This window comes from Chiloscyllium plagiosum, unplaced genomic scaffold (assembly GCF_004010195.1).
Source record: "Chiloscyllium plagiosum isolate BGI_BamShark_2017 unplaced genomic scaffold, ASM401019v2 scaf_52, whole genome shotgun sequence".
Classification (NCBI taxonomy): Eukaryota; Metazoa; Chordata; class Chondrichthyes; order Orectolobiformes; family Hemiscylliidae; genus Chiloscyllium; species Chiloscyllium plagiosum.
The window spans coordinates 1,318,992-1,332,027 of NW_025215381.1; the positions used below are offsets into that span (position 1 = coordinate 1,318,992).

Here is a 13,036-nt window from a genome sequence, read left to right on the forward strand (position 1 = left end):
TCACTTCCTGCAGGGTGGCTGATTGCTCATTCAATCCAAGAAACAGCACTCCCGCAACCAAAACGACACTGGCAACGTAGGACAGGATTCGGCTGTAATGTAGTGGCACGGTGGTTAGCACTGCTGCCTCACAGCGCCAGAGACCCGGGTTCAATTCCCGCCTCAGGCGACTGACTGTGTGGAGTTTGCATATTCTCCCCGTGTCTGCGTGGGTTTCCTCCGGGTGCTCCGGTTTCCTCCCACAGTCCAAAGATGTGCAGGTTAGGGTGAATTGGCCACGCTAAATTGCCTGTAGTGTTAGGTAAGGGGTAAATGTAGGGAAATAGGTCTGGGTGGGTTACGCTTCGGAGGGTCGGTGTGGACTTGTTGGGCCGAAGGGCCTGTTTCCACACTGTCAGTAAGTAATCTGTAGTGGCAGTGGCATGTTTCAGAGGGAAGAGCTCAGTCCGTTCCTTGGGTCTCTCCATCACTGGGGGTTCCACAGAATCCCCACAGTGTGGGGTCAGGCCCTTCGGCCCACCAAGCCTGATCGAGAGAGGATCATGGGAAAGAGGAACAGGCCATTGAACCCAGCAGGTTTGCTCTGCTATTCAACATGATCATGGCTGAGGTCTTTCAGCTCCGTTTCCTGCACTATACCTTGATAGCCATAACATCTGGAAATCTGTTAATCTCCTTTTGGAACATACTCAGTGATGGTCCCTCCACAGGCGCGTGCAGTAGAGTACTCCCAAGATTTACTATCCTCTGAATAACGATATTCCAACTCAGCTCAGTCGCTTAGTGGGAGGCTGGGTCCCCTTATTCAAAACTCTCCCCCAGCCCCACTTCCCAGCTCGGGGGGGAACCATCCTTCCTGCATCCATCTGATCGCTGCCATCGGTTTATTGGAACTCCTGTGACGGTTGACGATCACAGTGCTGAATGGCCACAAAGTCAAACTAGATCTTTGCTGTTAATCCCCGTGTTGCTAAGATGGAACATTAGATCCGCTGTGACCGACCAAGTGATCCGAACAGCAGATGCCCCCACGCCCCGCTGGATATTGGGGCAAGGCCCCAAGAGGCTGTAGTACTTCCTGCCCGTTCCCAAAGAGACTGAAAGACCGGGATAGCTAGAGGCAGAAAAGGCCCTAACAAACAAAACACCACACAGTGGTTGTAGCAAGATTTTAAGAAGAGGAAAGAGCCAAACAGGATTCCTGGGTTGCCAGGGTCAGGGGTTAGGGGAGTAGCAACAAAGAATGAGAGCAAACGATCAAATTGGGAGGCCGGGAGGGGGGATGGAAACTGAAAGGAAAGGGGGTCAGAACCCAGAGGGAGGGCTGCCTCAGCATTTCGTTCATCCCTATTGTCACGGACGCTTATCCCCATCCCAGAACCCCACCCCGCCCTGTTTATTTTTTAACCAAAATCAATATTCGCAGAATGCGGGTGTCAGCATTCATCGTCCATCTTTGACATCCTGGAGAAGATGGCGGTCAGCTGCCTTCTTGAACCGCTGCAGTCCGTGTATGGTCTGAGAGAGAGAGTATCATGAAGGAAGGAGTTCCAGGATTTTGACCCAGCGACACTGAAGGATGTATTTCCGAGTCAGGATACTGAGGGGAACTGGCGGGGTTGGGGGTGCGGCAGTGTTCCCATGTATCTGCTGCTCCTTAATTTTCCACATGGTGGGGAGGGGAGGGTGTGTGAGAGGTATTATTGGCATCTGTCGTTGGCATCGTCGTAGGGAAGTGATGGAGGTGACCACCCATCATCTAACGGTGATGCTGTTCCCCACCTCTTTGTACTTTACCACAAAGTAGGGAAAGCATTGGTCATTGTCAAACAGGACGAAAATCTGGGGGTCATAAGTGCTGTCCACGCAGGAGTTGAAGAGGTCACTGCTGGGGTCACTGGGGGTGACAGCCGGAGGTCTCCGCATGGGTGGCTTGCCCACGGTATGCCTGCCCACCAGGACCTTGGACAGAAACATGTAATGGACTCCTTCCTCGGAACGCTGGGCGTACCTGTGGGAGTAGCTGGACTTCCGGGCAAAGTAGCTGCCCTGGCCGTAGAGAGTGGCGTGTCGCCCGGACACTCGCGGGTCAAAGTTGTGCTTGCAGATGCCATCGATGGAGAGCTCGGAGGTCCCGTGGAACAAGTGCCTCTCATTCAGCACCCTCTCCCGTTCCGACAACTTGCGAGCCATGTACTGCTTCTTCCTGTCAGTGAAGAAAGGACTGAGATGGTCAGGGAGACGGGGACAGAGAGAGAGAGAGAGACACAGAGAGAGAGAGACAAAAAGCAATGTCTCATTTTCCACACCATTCCCCGCCAAAACGCCTTCTCCACTCGGAGACTGGGGAGAACGTGGGACTCACTCCCACAGGCATTGATACGTTAAGGGGGATAAACGCAGGCGGTGAAGCGGGGAGGGGGGGCAGGGAAGTTCAGGAACAGCCGTTCACAGGGGGATTGTGCTGACCAGAAATACCAGAAGGGAGCAGACGGGCTCAGTGGACTGCTCCATTATTCTGTTTCTAATATCAGCTTCCCTCTCTTTAACCATATCCTTGTTACTAAACTCAGCAGCTTCCTTACCAAAGAAACATTGACAGCGCAGAAGATGGCCTTTCAGCCCATCACTGTTTGTGAATGCTACTCTCTACCTAATATTAAAGACCGCTATCAGGTCATCCTCGAGTGCGTATCACCCAGTACTAGAGCAGAGAACACTCAGGCACAGAAACAGGCTCTTCGGCCTGCCACGGCTGTACTGGCCATGATGCGTTAAGGGGGTAAACTAATCCCATCAGCCTGCACAGCCCTCTGTTCCATGTCTGTCTCAAACGTTTGCTACTGTATCTGCCTCGATCACCTCCCAGGGCAGCTCATTGCAAGCACCTCGAGTAAAAAAGACTTTCCTGGACGATTTCTGTTAAATGGTAGCCCCCCTCCCCCCGCCACCTTAAACCTCGCCCCTGTCCCGGGACCCGATCTGGGCTCCAGGGCTCTCCAGATTTTAGAAGAACAAGAATTGGTTGCATTCAAACGTGTCAAATTCTTCAGAGGGTTTGACGGGGTCAATCAACAATGATAGGCTCCCCATCCCCCAAGACCACAGGCCTCAGGATAAGAGGGTGGCTGTTTAGGGCTGAGGTAAGGGAAATCGTCTTCATCCCACACACCCACCCCCAACCCCACTTTGAGATTCTCTCCCCTAAAGGGCTGCAGAGTGGTGCGGTTCAAATCCCATTCCAGACCGTCGGCCACAGGATAGAGGCCGACATTTCCCAGCATCCCCAAGCGCCTCACTGTCTGGATCTAAGAAAGCCTAAGGTGGGCCTGAGTAATGAGCAGGGCAGAAGCTTGCTGGTGCACGCTTTTATCCCTAGGCTGCTGTACCTGGCAATAATACAGTTGTCAAAAAGTCTGGTTCTGGAAAAGCACAGCCGGTCAAGCAGCATCCGAGGAGCACGAGAGTCAACTTTTCGAGAAATACGCCCTTCCTCAGGAATGTGATGCTGCTGTGCTTTCTCAGCGCCACACGTTTGGACTCTAATCTCCAGCATCTGTATGTCCTCACTCTCTCCTCATAATCCGGTTGCAGGATGATTCCCCACGCAAGAATTTTCTACTTCACGACACGAACTTGCTGCAAGAGCTGTTAGGGTGGATGTGAAAGGCTTTGGGAAGTCTCAAGGGGGTGAAGCAGTAAGTATCCACAAACAGCAAGCTGCAAACAAACAAAGCAGCTGTTCGTGCTGAGACTGCTTCAGGATCAATAATGCCCCAGATAGTGGTGGTCAGTCCAACAACATAATCGCCACATCTAGAGGGGGAGATGGAGCTTTGATTTAACATCTCATCTGTGGGCGGCACGGTGGCACAGTGGTTAGCACTGCTGCCTCACAGCGCCATGAGACCCGGGTTCAATTCCCGCCTCAGGCGACTGACTGTGTGGAGTTTGCACGTTCTCCCTGTGTCTGCGTGGGTTTCCTCCGGGTGCTCCGGTTTCCTCCCACAGTCCAAAGATGTGCAGGGTCAGGTGAATTGGCCATGCTAAATTGCCTGTAGTGTTAGATAAGGGGTAAATGTAAGGGTATGGGTGGGTTTCGCTTCGGCAGATCGGTGTGGACTTGTTGGGCCGAAGGGCCTGTTTCCACACTGTAATCTAATCTAAATCTAAAGACAGTGTGGTACTCCCTCAGCATTGACCCTCTGACAGTGCGGCACTCCCTCAGCATTGACCCTCTGACAGTGCGGCACTCCCTCAGCACTGACCCTCTGACAGTGCGGCACTCCCTCAGCACTGCACTGGGACTGTCGGCCTGGGTTCTGACCTCAAGATGTTTGTAGTGGGACATGAGCACACAGCCTTGGCAGTGAGAGATTGCTCCAATGAGCTGAAGCCCTTGTCAAGATCAGATCTGTGCTGTAACACTGACTCTGTTCTACCTGTTGTGGTTTAATCTTTCCATCAATACCTACCCAAATAACAACAACCTCTCTGTACATAGCACCTTCACGAAGGCCACATACGGAGATAAGTGTGGTGCTGGAAAAGCACAGAAGGTCAGGCAGCATCTGAGGAGCAGGATTCCTGATGAAGGGCTCCTAACCAAAACGTCGATTCTCCTGCTCCTCAGATGCTGCCTGACCTGCTGTGCTTTTCCAGCACCACTCTAATCTTGACCTTGATCTCCAGCGTCTGGAGTACCCACTTCTACCACATAAGGAGATATCCAGTGAGTTAATTAAAAGTTGGATTAAATGAGTGTCTCAAAGGACGAGGGGGAGAGAGAGAGAGAGAGAAAAGAAGAGAGGTCTTGGTTGGGAATTCCAGAGTTCCAGACGCAGGCAGCATGGCAGCCAGTAGAGGAGTGACGGGGATTGGGAGCAGCGCAGAGATGGGGACTGGAGGGGGTTACAGTGATAGGGAGGGGGTGTAGGGACTGGAGGGGGTTAAGGTGCGATTCTCCTTCTCCTTTGATGCTGCCTGACCTGCTGCACTTTTCCAGCAACACATTTTTAAGCTCTGATCTCCAGCATCTGCAGCCCCAGCGTAGTTACCCTGCAGACCCCCGGCCCCCTCTCACACACCATGCCACCAGCTGCGGGTGTTTGAACATGACTGTCTGTTCTTGACCAGGAGCCAGACCACCTTCGTCAGGAAGTGGTGTGAACACAGACACTCCAAGACACAAACACGGGTGGGGAAGGTCAGGGTACAGCCTGACCAGGATTATCGACAGTGGGCATCACCCGAGACACACACCAACCCTTAACGCCAAAGGGTGAGACACTGAAAATATCACTGACAGGGTGGGTTTAGGGGCTGGAGGGGGTTTACAGAGATAGGGAGGGGTGTAGGGGGTGTTAGAGGTGACAGATATAGGGAGGGGCTTGAAAATATGGTAGTGAAGTTTGTATGATTAAATATAAACATCACTAACCTGATGTACTTTTCCCAAAGGAACTGGTTTTGTACCCGTAATATGCTCAAGATGATGAATTTTGTCTCCAGCATGGTCTTGTGGAATAGGTTGTAGACCACCCTATAGGCTTTGTCATCCAGTGACATGGGCACTTTGATAAAGTCCACATTGGGATCCATGGGGATCCAGGTCTCTGGGTAACCGTGTTCACAGTCAGGATTGGGAGCAGCTACTGAGGGGCTATCCAGCACACAGGGGTTTCTCTCAGATGACCCAGACAATGTCCTGAAAACATAACTTCCTGTTAGCTGTTGGCCAGTTAACATTCATGCTTGCAATCTCTCCATCCTCCCAGTGATGGGATTAGTGGAATTCCGAACAACGCACCCTTCCGAAACTCCCAGTGCCTCTCTGCGACATTGTCCATCTCCCACATCAGGAATACCCAGTCCACGAAACACTTGTGTAAACCTGACACAAAATGGCAGCATGTGGGCATGCCTCGTGAGGGTAATATTTCCCTTTGAACAGGATGGCTCATTCGGTCATTTCAGAGTCACATGTAGGCCAGACCAGGTAAGGATGGCAGATTTCCTTCCCTAAAGGACATTAGTGAACCAGATGGGATTTTATGACCATCAATGACTGTTGTCGTGGTCACTGATACCAAAACTAGATTCAGTTCCAAACTTAATAAACAAATTCAGATTCCGCCACGGTGGCTCAGTGGTTAGCACTGCTGCCTCACAGCACCAGGGACCCAGGTTCGACTCCAGCCTCGGGCGACTGTCTGTGTGGAATTTGCACATTCTCCCCGTGTCTGAGTGGATTTCCTTCCACAATCCAGATTAGGGTGGATTGGCCATGCTAAACTGCCCATAGTGTGAGGTGCATTAGTCAGAGGCAAATGGATCTGGTTGGGGGTTACTCTTTGAAGGGTCAGTGTGGACTTACTAGGCCGAATGGCCTGTTTCCACAATGTAGGGAATCTAATCTGATCAGTAGTGGTGGGATTTGAACCTGTGTTCGCCTGGAGCCTCTGGATTTCTCCCCTCGTGCCATTGCCACCATAACACCACCCTCCACAATCTTACACTGGTCATGTATAGGTTTGATCCCTCTTCATCTCCCCAAAAGGGAACACTCTCAGTGCATTTATCCCTCACAAACCCCACCCCTCCCCTCGATCAGCTCACCCATTAGTTTTTCCCACCCAGATAAACAGCTTAATTCAATTGTCCCAATCAACAAAGAGCAGGACATCCCTCCGTTACAAATGGAACAGAAATATCACGGAGATCAACATTGGCCCACAGCACTCACTTGAGGTAGGGCAGGAGCGTGACGGTTGATTGGAAGAGGGGCCGTTTCCGGATGGTTCTCTTTGTGCCTGAGGTGATGTTCTGCTGGTAGCTGGCGTTGAGATCCACCTTGTATCGCTGACTCTGACTGATCATGAAGTACCTCACCACAATGCCCTGTCGGAGGGCTTCCTCAAAGTACTGGGCGAGTGACTGCAAGGACGACATTCAGAGATTGAGGCATTGGGCGGTGACACAGAGAAAAAGTGCAAGATCCTGAGCACACAAGCATCGAAAACACAAAGACCATCTTCCCAATTGCGATGTTACCACATTTAGATTAGATTAGATTAGAAACAGGCCCTTCGGCCCAACAAGTCCACAACGACCCGCCGAAGAGCACACACCCAGACCTATTCCCCTACATTTACCCCTGACTAATGTACACCTAACACTATGGGGCAATTTAGCGTGACCAATTCACCGGCACATCTTTGGATTGTGGGAGGAAACCCACGCAGACAGGGGGAGAATGTGCAAACTCCACACAGACAATCACCCGAGGCTGGAATCGAACCCGGGTCCCTAGCGCTGTGAGGCAGCAGTGCTAACCACTGAGCCACCGTGCTACATTCTTATTAGTTACTCTGAATAACAGGCTAATGATAAGTGACACCCTTTGTGCCCTTGTTACATTTCTCAAGCATTCACAGTCTTGGGACTCACTGTACAGTTAACACCAGAGAGCGAAACTGTCTTTTGCAAACCTGGCTTCATTTGGTGTGGAGTACTGGCCTCAGCTAGACTATCCAACAAAGCAAAATCTAACCACAGCCCCTTGATGTTCACTCATCGGTCTTTACAGCACACAGAGAGGCCATTCTGCCCATCATTTTCTGCAACAGACCTGGCTGCACCAATTCCACTTTACCATCTTTGCCCCATAGCTCTGTGGGCCAAGATAATGCAGGAGGATTGGCACTGCAGCGTCCCAGTGCCAGGGTCCCAGGTTCAATTCCAGCCTTGGGCTAAATTGCCCCGTAGTGTTAGGTGCATTAGTCAGAGGGAAATGGGTCTGGGTGGGTTACTCTGCGGAGGGTCGGTGTGGACTGGTTGGGCCGAAGGGCCTGTTTCCACACTGTAGGGAAGCTAATCTAATCTAAGGATATCTAAATACTCTTTAAATGTGACACAAGTTTCTGTTCCAAATCACACTTTCAGGCAGTGAGTGACTTCCACCATCCTTCTGGGTGAAAGAATTGGCTCCTCAGCTCTCCTCTTAGTTTTTTACATTTCAACCCTGTGCTGCCTACGCTATGAATGGACCCAGACCCTTAATCATATCCATCTCCATCAGGTTCCCCATTCAACTTTCTCTACTCCAAGGGAAACAACCCGGCCTATCCAATCATTTCTCAGAGCTCAGACTCTCCAGCCACAGCAACATCCTGTAAATCTCCTCTGCACCCTCTGTCTGTCCAATCACATCTTTTTGAAAACATGGTGACCAGAACCGCAGGCCAGTGTTTTATACAGATCCAGCCTCGTGTCCTTGCTCTTGTATCCTATGCCTCTGCTAATAAAAGCAAGTATCCCACTTTCCTTAGACTCGATTACCTACAGTGTGGCAACAGGCCCTTCGGCCCAACCAGTCCACTGAAGAGTAACCCACCCAGACCCATTTCCCTCTGACTAATGCACCTAACACTGTAGGCAATTTAGCATGGCCAATTCACCCTAACCTGCAGATCCCTGAGCACTATGGGGCAGTTTAGCATGGCCAATCCACCCTGACCTGCACATCCCTGAACACTATGGGGCAGTTTAGCATGGCCAATCCACCCTAACCTACACATCCCTGAACACTATGGGGCAGTTTAGCACGGCCAATCCACCCTAACCTGCACATCTTTGGACGGTGGGAGGAAACCGGAGCAAACCCACGCCGACACGGGGAGAATGTGCAAACTCCACACAGACAGTCACCCGAGGCTGGAATCGAACCCTGGTCCCTGGCACTGTGAGGCAGCAGTGCTAACCACTGAGCCACTGTGCCGCCCCTTCTTAACTACCTGTCCTGCTATTTTCATGGATCTATAGATACACACAGAGGTCCCAACGTTCATTGTGTTATCCATTGTGAGCTCTCCCTTAGTGTATTAGTACATCTTTTGTCCCTGAGAACCACACCACAAATATACCTCCAGTTACAGACACATCCCTCTCCCATCACCCTCTGCTTCCTGCCTCTCAGCCAGGTTTGCATCCAATGTGCCACCTTGCTATAGATCCCACGAGCTTTCCTTTCTTGACCCGTCTGCCATGACCTTTTCAAAAGGGCTTGCTAAAGCCCACGTGGACCCAACCAATGCATAACCTTTAACACTTCCAGTTACATTCCCAACTGCTTTGATCAAATTTGTCAAACGCAACTTTTCTTAAGAATGGCAATGTTCAATGGCATTGGATTAACTGAAACCCCTTCATCCTGGAGGCTGTCATTTACCACAAACTGAATTGCACTAGCCAGATAAAGAAAGATGGTTCCAAAGGCAGTTCACGAGCTCTGACTCCCCAGCGCCTGTCTGTCACTCACTCACAAGGCACAAGTCGGGAGTGGGATGGACAATATCGGAATGGGGGGCATCTCCAAGAAGCTCAGCACCATCCAGGGCAAAGCAGCCCCCGCTCGATTGGTATCACATCCAGCACCCTCTGCGTTGATTCCCTCACAGTACGGACAGCATGTAACATCAACAAGATACACCGTGGCAATCCATCAAGGCTCCACAAACCCGTGACCCCACCCCATCCAGAAGACAAGAGCATGGTGAATACATGGGAACACCAGCCCCTCGCAAGGTCCCACCTTAACCACACAGGCTTGGAAATATATCGCCTCAAACTCTTGGAACCCCGTCTCTCCCAGCATTGTGCGTATGTGACCCTACATCCTGAGCTGAAAATGTGTTGCTGGAAAAGCGCAGCAGGTCAGGCAGCATCCAGGGAACAGGAGAATCGACGTTTCGGGCATAAGCCCTTCTTCAGGAATACCCGAAACATCGATTCTCCTACTCCTTGGATGCTGACTGACCTGCTGCGCTTTTCCAGCAACACATTTTCAGCTCTGATCTCCAGCATCTGCAGACCTCACTTTACCCTACATCCTGAGACCTGCAAGCTGTTCAAGAAGGCAACTCGCTACTACCTCCCCAAGGGGCAATTGGGATGGCCAATAAAGGCTGGGCCCAGCACCCAGGTCCCATCAAAGAACTGTGAGCTAGCAGACGCCTGGAGGAAGAACGCCTCATCTTCCGCCTCGGAACACTTCAACCCCAGGGCATCAATGTGGACTTCACCAGTTTCCTCATTTCCCCTTCCCCCACCTCACCCCAGCTCCAAACTTCCAGCTCAGTTCCGTCCCCATGACCTGTCCTACTTGCCTATCCACTCCACCCTCTCCTCCCTGACCTATCACCTTCATCCCCTCCCCCACTCACCTATTGTACTCTATGCTACTTTCTCCCCACCCCCACCCTCCTCTCGTTTATCTCTCCACCCTTCAGGCTCTCTGCCTGTATTCCTGATGAAGGGCTTTTGCCCGAAACGTCGATTTTACTGCTCCTCAGATGCTGCCTGAACTGCTTTTTCCAGCACCTCTCTAATCTAGACTGTGAGGTAGCTGTCTGACTGGCCACTGGTTTTGCTGAACTGTCGATGAATTGCCGGGCTATTGTTTAAAATTCATTTCTGGGGTGTGGAGACTGCTTTGTTCTAAATGCGCATTCCTAAAACGTCATTGCGTTGTCCCTGACAGAACCTCGGCTGGTCAACAGCCTCGCTCTGCACCTGCATTGGGGTTGGTTTCTCTGACATAAAAGTCTTCCCCATAGCACACGACTGACTCACTCAATCTCTCCAGTACAGCAATTAGACCTTGTACCTTCTGACTCAGGGGCAGGAATGGTATCACTATGCAGCCTGTTATGGTGAAATTAACTGGTATCCCCTGACACACCCACAGTTAGAATTTTCCTGGTGTGAATGCAAACTCTACTCCGCCCTCATTCACACAACCATGACATTTTTCAGACACCATCCCCCGAACCAACATATACTACATTTTAAATCCCCACTTTCCCAGTGGGTTGGGGCAGACAGGGCAATATTTAACTGGCATAATTCCCCAGGCACCCATCCATATTTAAACCAAATTGCTGCACATGTTTGTGACACAGTTTATTCCTCCGAGGAGGTGATATGAAGGTGTGAACAACTTCCTGTCCCTTACACCGATGTGTGAAAGTACGTTCAAGACTTGACCCAAAATTTTCTTCACTTGATTTCAAAACAGTTCTGTCAAATCTCTCCTTAACCTCCTCTCACTCCCAGTTCAGTGCTCAAACCCCCTTGAAGACCAGCTTGACCTTTGACAGCAATTTCCCGCCTCCCATCCCGGTAAGGTCAGTACCTGAGGGTACTGCTTCCACTCGAACGTGTCCCTCCAGTAGTATCGCCACGTCGTGCGGAAGATGTCAGAGGGGTCAATGTCCGAGGTGCTGAGCCGCCTTAACCGGTCAAACGTCTCGCTCTGAATGGTCATTTGGTCAAAGTCTGCGGTGAAACTCCGATCCCTAAAGCGAAAAGCAAAGTGACCATGAACAACAGACTCCACCCACAATTCCCTTCGGCCTTATTAACCTTAAAGGCTGGCCTTAACCCCATAGACATACCTTATCAATCCAACAGGCAGCCCTTCGGCAATGAGAACCCTATGGACGAGTCCTACAGAGCAATCCTATAGACAGGAACCCTCAAACCCAACCCCCCCTCCCATTTATCTCAGCTCCCACCCTTCCCCCGGCCCATAAGTCTCATTCCTGATGAAGGGCTTATGCCCAAAATGTCGGTTCTCTTCCTCGGATGCTGCCTGACCCTGCTGTGCTTTTCCAGCACCGCACCCTGAACCTTGTCGACAGGCTTTATATATAGTCAGGCTTTAATAAGCCAAAGGCTGTCCATAAACCTTATTAACCCTATAGACAGGTTTACAAGAGAGTTATTAACCCAAATCAGTGGTCAACACTGATGCCTCACAGCACCAGGGTCCCAGGTTCAATTCCAGCCTCGGGCGACTCTCTGTGTGGAGTTTGCACATTCTCTACATGGGTTTCCTCCCACAGTCCAAAGATGTGCAGGTCAGGTGAATTGGCCATGCTAAATTACCCCATAGTGTTAGGTGCATTAGTCAGACGGAGGGTTGGTGTGGACATGTTGGGCCGAAGGGCCTGTTTCCAGACTGTAGGGAATCTAATCTAAGCATTTATTAAATGTGGATAGGCTGTATTAAGACAGTGTTGAAAAATATGATGCTGGAAAAACACAGCAGGCCAGACAGCATCCGAGGAGCAGGAGAATCGATGTTGAAGAAGGGCTTCTGCTTGAAACGTCAATTCTCCTGCCCCTCGGATGCTGCCTGACCTGCTGTGTTTTTCCAGCATCACATTTTCAACTCTGGTCTCCAGCAACTGCAGTCCTCACTTCCCCATGTATTAAGTCAGTACTTATTAACCCTACTGATAGGCTTTATTAGCCCAATACTTACCACACATGGACTGGCCTTATACCCCAGAGACTAGTTCTAATAAGTCTTGTCTGTAGCTTCAATGAGAGTTTTTAACTGTACAGACAACTCTTTATTAAACTTACAGACAGGCCTGATCGAACTTGCAGCTACCTTATAGGCCCCACACCCTTTTCCTGTGTCCCTGAAGTCTCACTCAGGACACCAACACAAGTTTGTTAGATATGACCATCAAGTCCCTCACTGGGTCACACTCCTAGAACTCTTCACCCGACAGCACAGGCTGCCCAACAACACCGCACAGACCACTGTCATTTACTTCAGTACCTTCAAACTTAGACAGGAATAGAGAGGGTAGATGCAGGCACGATGTTTCCCCGTGGTTGGGGAGTCTGGAACCTGGGGGGACCTCAGTCAGGACTGAAAGGAAGAGAATTGATTTTTACTCAGAGGGCTGCGGAAGCTCAGTCTTTGTAGAGGTTGAAAGATTTCTAATTCCCAGGGGTGTACAGGGTTATGGGGATGAGGAAATGTTATTGAATTGTTCAGTCCACCGTGATCATATTGAATGATAGAGCAGGCTTGATGAGCTGAATGATGGGCTTTAGTTGTGGTTTTCTGCATGACTGGAAATTGCTTGACTGTTTCTTTTTTCAATGGACCGAGCTTCAGATTCCAACCCACCCTTTGTCATTGATGGGCTGAATGGCCTAGTCCTGCTAAGGTGAC

At 50.6% G+C, this 13,036-nt stretch overlaps 1 protein-coding gene and 1 long non-coding RNA gene across 2 annotated transcripts; both read right to left on the bottom strand.

Annotated features, from left to right (window-relative positions):
• Nucleotides 1–323: 323 nt before the first annotated feature.
• On the bottom strand, nucleotides 324–11,381 carry LOC122548354 (protein mono-ADP-ribosyltransferase TIPARP-like). Its single transcript, XM_043686895.1, has 4 exons — nucleotides 11,195–11,381; nucleotides 6,746–6,936; nucleotides 5,441–5,707; nucleotides 324–2,206 (listed from the first exon to the last, which is right to left on the bottom strand). Exons 1-4 carry the CDS (start codon nucleotides 11,324–11,326, stop codon nucleotides 1,756–1,758), a joined length of 1,041 nt encoding a protein of 346 aa, XP_043542830.1. The 5' UTR covers nucleotides 11,327–11,381; the 3' UTR covers nucleotides 324–1,755.
• LOC122548355 lies at nucleotides 3,100–5,279 on the bottom strand. The gene is made up of 3 exons (XR_006311217.1): nucleotides 5,134–5,279; nucleotides 4,265–4,269; nucleotides 3,100–3,110 (listed from the first exon to the last, which is right to left on the bottom strand). It is a non-coding gene; the product is annotated as an uncharacterized LOC122548355 (long non-coding RNA).
• Nucleotides 11,382–13,036: the final 1,655 nt, after the last annotated feature.

What these genes read in the sequence shown, in the direction of transcription:
- LOC122548354 (XM_043686895.1), bottom strand. Translation starts at nt 11,326, where the DNA reads ATGACCATTCAGAGCGAGACGTTTGACCGGTTAAGGCGGCTCAGCACC. An exon ending in ACGCTCCTGCCCTACCTCAA is followed by an intron (nt 5,708 to 6,745) that starts GTGAGTGCTGTG and finishes TTATGTTTTCAG; the next exon opens with GACATTGTCTGGGTCATCTG. An exon ending in CTTTGGGAAAAGTACATCAG is followed by an intron (nt 2,207 to 5,440) that starts GTTAGTGATGTT and finishes CTTCACTGACAG; the next exon opens with GAAGAAGCAGTACATGGCTC.